The 7,843-nt window shown below is 47.9% G+C and overlaps 1 protein-coding gene across 3 annotated transcripts in view; it reads left to right on the plus strand.

Annotated features, from left to right (window-relative positions):
- Positions 1-7,843, plus strand: part of EFHC2 (EF-hand domain containing 2) — a 181,624-nt gene that overhangs the window by 100,080 nt on the left and 73,701 nt on the right. For all 3 annotated transcript variants that reach the window (XM_077768535.1, XM_077768533.1, XM_077768534.1), the window contains one exon: positions 7,414-7,556. In XM_077768535.1, coding sequence (XP_077624661.1) covers positions 7,414-7,556 — 143 coding nt within the window. The remainder of the gene's footprint in view (positions 1-7,413; positions 7,557-7,843) is intronic.

The following is a 7,843-nucleotide window of genomic DNA, read 5'->3' on the forward strand; positions in this document are numbered from 1 at the left end:
TCATGGGCAGGAAGCAGTGAGGGCCACTGGTTTCAGTTACATAAGAGGGACACCAGCTCATACTCCGTCCTCCTTATGGAGAACAGAGTTTGCAGTGACTTCCACTGGGTGCTTTTCACTAACTGCAAGTTTTCAGGGTGGCTGCCCAAAGGGGACGGGCCGGAAGAATGTCCCATTGTAAAAGGAGAGGGAATTTTTCTTATAAGTAGACAAGATGAAATACGATCTTGGGTGTTGCTTCTGGAACCCCGGGGAAAACCGCTCCCTGTGGGCAGTTGCCTTAGCCCCTCTTTCTGTCTATACCGCGTCAACTTGCCCACAGAGCCCTGACTGTAGACAGCATTCTGCATCCTTGTCACGCTGTTGTGGCTGGACCGTGGCGGTCCAGGCACAAATGTGTCTAATTTTGTTTCTCTCTGTCCATTGCTCGTGGCTGTGCCAGGAATACGCTTCCCTCAAGCCCCTCCCGCACAGTGACCTTGTTTCCATAGTAACCGGCACATCCAGAGGGAGACTTACGCAGGAGTTGGAATACCCCAGGGCTTAACAACTGTGAGAACCTGAGGCTGACGATCGCACAGAGCGCGCAAAACACAGTTTTTTAACGCTAATAAACTGTGAATTGTGACGTGCAGTTGTATGTGACCTGTTGATTATCTGCAGAATGCTGTTGAAAATGTCCTGGGTGCTAATCGTCACATGAGAGTTGGTGGTGGTCTACCATCCAGGGGATCGTTGGAGGAGATCGTTGGAGTTCCACATTGTAGCATCTGCGGTTTTAAATGGCACGAAGCCCTTTATTTTCTGGGTCAAAATTCACTGTGGTAGCCTGCTGGGCAGGTTGTCTAGTCTGACTTGGGAGAACCAGAATAATATCTTTCTTTTTTTTTTTAAGCTTTTGTTTATTTATTTATTTTGAGAGCGAGAGAGCGCAGGTGCACACAACCAGGGGAGGACAGAGAGAGGGAGAGAGAGACTCCCAAGCAGGCTCTGCTCCGTCAGCGCAGAGCCGGACATGGGGACTCGGTCTCACGAACCGGGAGATCATGACCCGAGCTGAAATCAGGAGTTGGACGCTTAACCGACTGAGCCCCCCAGGCGTTCCCAGAATAATCTCTTTCTTGCCACACCAGTGAAATTAGCTACTTTGGTCTCCGTGGGTCCACAGTACTCTGCTGATCGTACCTTTAGTAATAATAGTAATAGTGTTACTACCGCTAATAAGCAACTTGTGGTTATGGCATGCTAACTGCTTTACAGTACTTGATCTCACTCCTTCCTCACAACAACCTCGGAAAGTAAATAATAATATTCGTACCCATTCTTCACATGAGGAGACTGAGAGGCTACGCAGTTTGCCTGAGCTCACCCAGCTAATTTTTAGTTGAACTGGAAGTTGAACCCAGAGAAGTCGGACTCCTGGAGTTCACCTTCTTTCCACAGAGTCTGTACTTACCAGAGTGTGGCGATTACTTGTTTATGTAATTGTAGCGTCTCCCTGGGCTTAACTGCTTCCCTCAGAGTCTGAGCAGTGCCGGCTACCTGCCTGGCGCTCATTACGTATGTTGTCCAAGGAGAGAAGGAACGGATGAGCAAGTAAGTAAATAGAATAAACGTTCACCTTTCTAGTTCTTATAGAAGAGACAGATGACTTCCCACCAGGAAAGCTATTATCCCAGACTTGTGCTATTCATAGGTGTGTCGCGTCCCCAAATCCGGTTTCATTGTAATCTCTGACTTGCTTCAGATGTTTCTCCACCTGCCATCTCCATCAGTCGTGCTTTTATTTCCCTCATAAAAATGTTTTTTTCTCATCAGTAAAAATAAGCCTTCATTTCTCTTCCCACCAGAAGACTATAGCTCCCAACTGTTTGTGAGGTTTTCAGTAGATGTGTCGCTCCGAGTCGGCCATCAGCAGATCTTCACGGAGCACCTGCCTGTACGCCAAGCACTGATCTAGGGGTTTGAGATCCTATATGCAAAGCACTGGCCTCCTAGAACGTGCATTCTAGCTGGGGGAGGCAGACCGTGCGTGGTACCGATAATAAAGAAGTTCATTCTATGTAGAAGGTGTTAAATGCCACGGAAAAAGTCAAGATGGTGATAAGTTGCTAGGAAAAGAATAAAGAGGAGCTGGTAGTGTGGGGCTGAGGAGCACCCCCAATTTCATTTTTTTTGAAATAGAGTGGTCTGGGGCACCTGGGTGGGTCAGTCAGTTAAACGTCCAACTTGGGCTCAGGTCATGATCTCACGGTCTGTGAGTTCGAGCCCCACGTCGGGCTCGCTGCTATCAGCACAGAGCCCACTTTGGATCCCCTGGCTCCCTCTCTCTCTGCTTTTCCCCTGCTTCTGCGTGCACATGCTCGCTTGCTCTCAAAAACAAATATGCATTTTAACCAAAATAGCCTGGTCTGGATGGACCTTACTAAGGAGAGGAAACCTGTGGTTAGCAGAAGGAAGCATTGGTGTCAGGAGCCCGAGCAAAGAGCAGGCTGTTTGGATAGAACATGAGTGAAGAAGAGGGTAGACCGATGAAGAGAGGTAACAGGGGACCCAATCCTATTGGACCTTGNCATAATAACAGAATCACTCCAGGGGTGCCTGGGTGGCTCCATCTGTTAAGCCTCCACTCTTTTTTTTAATGTTTTTTTTAAAAAAATTATTTATTTTTGAGAGAGGGAGAGAGAGAGGCAGAGAATCCCAAGCAGGCTCTGTGCTGTCGGTGCAGCATCTGACGTGGGGCTCGAACTCCCGAACCAGGAGATCATGACCTGAGCCCAAACCAAGAGTCAGTCGCTCAACCGACTGAGCCACCCAGGAGCCCCAAACCCCCACTCTTGATTTTTGGCTCAGGTCATGATCCCAGGGTTATGGAATCGAGCCCCACATCAGGCTCCATGCTGAGTCTGGAGCCTACTTGAGATTCTCTCTCTCTCCCAGCCCTGCCCCTCCCCTGACTCACGCGTTCTCTCTCTCAAATAAATAAGGGGCGCCTGGGTGGCTTAGTCGGTTAAGCGCCTGACTTTCGCTTAGGTCATGATCTNAGAAGGGATGGCTGGGGTCTGGGTGGGTGCTGTGGAAATGATGAGACTGGTTCCAGAAATATTTTGAAAGGTCGAACTGATGGGATTCCCTGACAGATCTGGACATGAGGTCTGAAAGAAGAGAGGCACTTGTAAAGATGACCCCCCAAGGTTTTGGCCTGAGCCCCTGGAAAGATAGAGTTGCCATCTACCGAGATGGGAAAGACTATAGGGAGAGTAGTGTGGGCACAAGTGAACTATGAGATGTCTATGAGCTGTCAAGTGGAGATACCGAGTAGGCAGTTGGGTGTCTACACGTCTGCGGTTTGGGAGAGAGGTCTGAGTTAGAGATTGAAGTATGGAAGTCATCGGTATGGGATTTGGAGACGTGATATTAGAAAAGGTCACCAAGGGAGTGAATGTACACAGAGAGGTGGATAGCCAAGCTAGTCCTTGTAGAGTACTGTATTTATAAAACAAAACCGCAATCCACACGGAAGTGGACCTGTGCAGTTCAAACCCGTGTCGTTCAAGACTCTACCGTACGCTGTAGGTGGTTATGAAAAACAATGTGTAGATGTGTGTGTTTGAACCTGTTCATGGCCCAGAAAGCCAGATGGAGCGATAGAGGTGATATAATGGGAAGCAGGGAAAATGCTAGCGTTTCGAGCGCTAGGAGTATTGTGATAAAGAGAGAGTTAAGAGAATTTTGATAATTAGCTTATTAGTCAAGGAAACAGCTGAAGATACTTGCAGTGTTTTTCAAAGAATGCTCTGGGGGACCACTTTGTCAGACTCTCCTGGGCAGCTTATTAAAAATGCAGGTTTCTAGAGATGCCAGCCAACTACTGGATCTGCATCCGTGGGGGTAGGACTCTGGCTTCTGTATATTTCACAATTCCCTGGGTGACTTGTAAACACAACGAAGTTCGTGAACCGCAGCTCTAAAGATTTTGTTTGAGGAAATTATATTCCGTATTGATGAGCCGTCCGCAACACAAGACTTAGGTGCCAAGATGGCATCTTAAGTGTGAAAAACCCACACTAAACGTACACACGTCTAAACGTACGTAAGTTCTAAGACACTAAGTGTACCATCGTGTTCATCTGGCCTGATGTGAAACTTCCTTCGGTTGTTTGGGTGGTATTATCAGGCATCTGTAAAAGTTACTGGGTCCTTCATGAGACGGGGGTTATATGATCTGTTACTTACTGGTTTTTTAAATTTTTTTAATGTTTTTATTTCTGAGAGAGGGAGAGTAAGAGCGAGCATGAACAGGGGAGGGTCAGAGAGAGAGGGAGACACAGAATCTGAAACAGGTTCCAGGCTCTGAGCTGGCTGTCAGCACAGAGCCCGACGTGGGGCTTGAACTCATGAACCGTGAGATCATGACCTAAGCGAAAGTCGGACGCTTAACCGACTGAGCCACCCAGGCACCCCAACTTACTATTTTTTTTAAAGGTTTATTTATCTCTGAGGGAGTGCAAGTGAGGGGCAGAGAGAGAATCCCAAGCAGGCTCCACACTGCGCAGAGCGCCATGCAGGGCTCGAACTCACAAACCGTGAGATCATGATCTGAGCCGAAATCAAGAGTCAGACGCTTAGCCGACTGAGCCACCCGGGCGCCCCCAAAACCTATTACTTGCAAATTCAGTTACGGACCAGAGAAGATGGTTGATGAGGTTTAGCTGCCCCATGGTATCTGAGAGCTATGCGAAGCCGCGGAAACTAGGAAGGAAGAAGACAGAGCTTTGGACACCTGGCTATTTGGCCCCGGCTACCCTAAGGCCAGCCTTCCAAACTGCTGCTTTCCGTCTCACATGAGGCCTTATGCCAACATAGCTGGGAATTTGGCACCATGCTTTTCGAGCCCTGTTTCTCTAGACAGTCAGAGAAAGGGGCAGAGAACGGCAAATCGGAAATCCGATTTTTGGTGTTGTGTCTTCATCGCCATGACCCTGGGGGTAAGAATGAATTTCAGCATAGGAGAGTCCGAAAGCGAGGGCCTCCCTGCTTCGNATCTGAAACAGGTTCCAGGCTCTGAGCTGGCTGTCAGCACAGAGCCCGACGTGGGGCTTGAACTCATGAACCGTGAGATCATGACCTAAGCGAAAGTCGGACGCTTAACCGACTGAGCCACCCAGGCACCCCAACTTACTATTTTTTTTAAAGGTTTATTTATCTCTGAGGGAGTGCAAGTGAGGGGCAGAGAGAGAATCCCAAGCAGGCTCCACACTGCGCAGAGCGCCATGCAGGGCTCGAACTCACAAACCGTGAGATCATGATCTGAGCCGAAATCAAGAGTCAGACGCTTAGCCGACTGAGCCACCCGGGCGCCCCCAAAACCTATTACTTGCAAATTCAGTTACGGACCAGAGAAGATGGTTGATGAGGTTTAGCTGCCCCATGGTATCTGAGAGCTATGCGAAGCCGCGGAAACTAGGAAGGAAGAAGACAGAGCTTTGGACACCTGGCTATTTGGCCCCGGCTACCCTAAGGCCAGCCTTCCAAACTGCTGCTTTCCGTCTCACATGAGGCCTTATGCCAACATAGCTGGGAATTTGGCACCATGCTTTTCGAGCCCTGTTTCTCTAGACAGTCAGAGAAAGGGGCAGAGAACGGCAAATCGGAAATCCGATTTTTGGTGTTGTGTCTTCATCGCCATGACCCTGGGGGTAAGAATGAATTTCAGCATAGGAGAGTCCGAAAGCGAGGGCCTCCCTGCTTCGAGCGGTGACAGGGACGTGCTGAAGTTCATGGCTTCTTTTACTCTGTGCCTCCTTGAGGCAAGGATTTTGATTACCAAAGACCTCCCCAAGGGTTTAGTGTGTTACAGAGGCCACCATTCACTAGCTGATACCCACAGCCAGTTCTTCTGCTCATGGACCATAAATTAATTTCTTCAATGACCAGGCAGTGAACTTTGGGAACTTTTTTTTTTAATGTTTTATTTAATTTTGAGAGAGAGCACGCATAAGCCGCGGAAGAGCAGAGCGAGAGGGAGGGGAGAGAGAATCCCAAGCAGGCTCTATGCTGTCCGGGTAGAGCCTGATGCGGGCCTTGAACTCCTGAACCGTGAGATCATGACCTGGGCTGAAACCAAGAGTCAAGACGCTTAACCGACTAAGCCACCCAGGCATCCCTGGGACCTTTTGATTCTAGACTTTGATCCCTCCTTCCATCTACTGGCCTATTGTATTCATGCATGGAGTTCTAAGTGCAAATTTCGGTCTGTGTGGATCTTTTAACAACGTTCTACATTTATCGAGTACTTACAATGCGAAAAGTATTCTATTAATATTATTGTGTTGTATTAGTATTAATAAGACACGTCCTAGGCGCTCACGGTATGGGTGGTTAAGTGCTATAAAGGGGCAGGTCTATAATATTTAGTGTAGTACTTGAAAGGCAAGAGGTCTTTTTTCTCTTGAAGGGAGTTGGGGGAAGATGGTGGGGAGCTGGGGGAGTAGATCAGGGAGGAGAGGATGGGCGGCTGGAAAGAAGCAAGGAAATAGGAGCTGAGAATGTGGGAGGTGAACATGAAACAGTGGCTCCAGGCTGTTCAGGGCAGCTGGTTTGAGGAGTGAGTTTACGACCTTCGTTTTGGGTACATTTTCCCAGGGGGGCACTTTCCCTGGCCATCTGAAGACTAAGGGATATTTTAAGTGACTGAGAAAATGGCTCTGCATATAGATTGAAAGCCTTAATAAGAAGGTGGTTGAACTTTTTCAACGTGAGAGAGTTTACGCTTCTGTCTCCAAAGCATAGCACACCCAGTGGATGAGGGAGATGGGTGAAGGAGGTACAAGCAGGTATAAACTTGCAGTTGTAAAATAAATAAGTCCTGGGGATGTGATCTACAGTATGGTGATTATAGTTAATAATACCGGATTGCACGTTTGAACGTTGTGAAGAGAGTAGATCTTAAAAGTTCTCATCACAAGAACCACAACACATAACTGTATGTGATGATGGATGGGAGGTAAACTTACTGCGGTGATCGGGGCGCCTGGGTGGCTCAGTCGGTTAAGCCTCCGACTTCGGCTCAGGTCGTGATCTCACAGTTCGTGGGTTCGAGCCCCGCGTCGGGCTCTGTGCTGACTGCCAGCTCAGAGCCTGGAGCCTGTTTCAGATTTTGTATCTTCTTTCTCTCTCACTCTCCCCTGCTCACTCGCTCTCGCTCTCTCTCTCTCTCTCTCTCCCTCAGAAATAAATAAAACATTAAAAAAATTATTGTGGCGATCATAATGAATCATTATGTCGTATACCTGAAACTGATAGCATCTTGTAAGTCACCGAGACTGCAATTAAAGAAAAAAACATAGCACGCCTTTTGCAGGTTTTTAAAACACGTAACAAGGCTGTAACTCTCATTTCTCTTCCTTTTAGCTATGGCAACATAAGCAATATACTCCGTTTTTTTGCAAAACTGATCACGCACAAATGTATGGACTTGGACAGGATGTTTGTTATTTCGTACTTTCTCAGCGATGACACAATTTCAGTGTTTGAACCAATAGAGAGGAATTCAGGTAAGAGACCTAGCTCTTCTAGCAATTTTCTCAGAACAAGTAACTGTCTCTGCATTTTAAAAAATATTTATTTCTTTATTTTGAGAGAGAGCATGCATGTGTGCATGAGTGGGGGAGGGGCAAAGAGACAGAGAGAGAAGAGACAGAATCCCAAGCAGCCTCTGCGCTGTCTACTCTGAGCCTGACGTGGGGCTCAATCCCACCAACCATACGATCCTGACCTGATACGAAATCAAGAGTCAGATGCTTAGCCAACTGAGCCACCCAGGCGCCCCCCCCCCCCCCCC

The sequence above is a fragment of the Crocuta crocuta genome, unplaced genomic scaffold (genome assembly GCF_008692635.1).
Source record: "Crocuta crocuta isolate KB4526 unplaced genomic scaffold, BGI_CrCroc_1.0 scaffold467, whole genome shotgun sequence".
NCBI classification, from domain to species: Eukaryota; Metazoa; Chordata; class Mammalia; order Carnivora; family Hyaenidae; genus Crocuta; species Crocuta crocuta.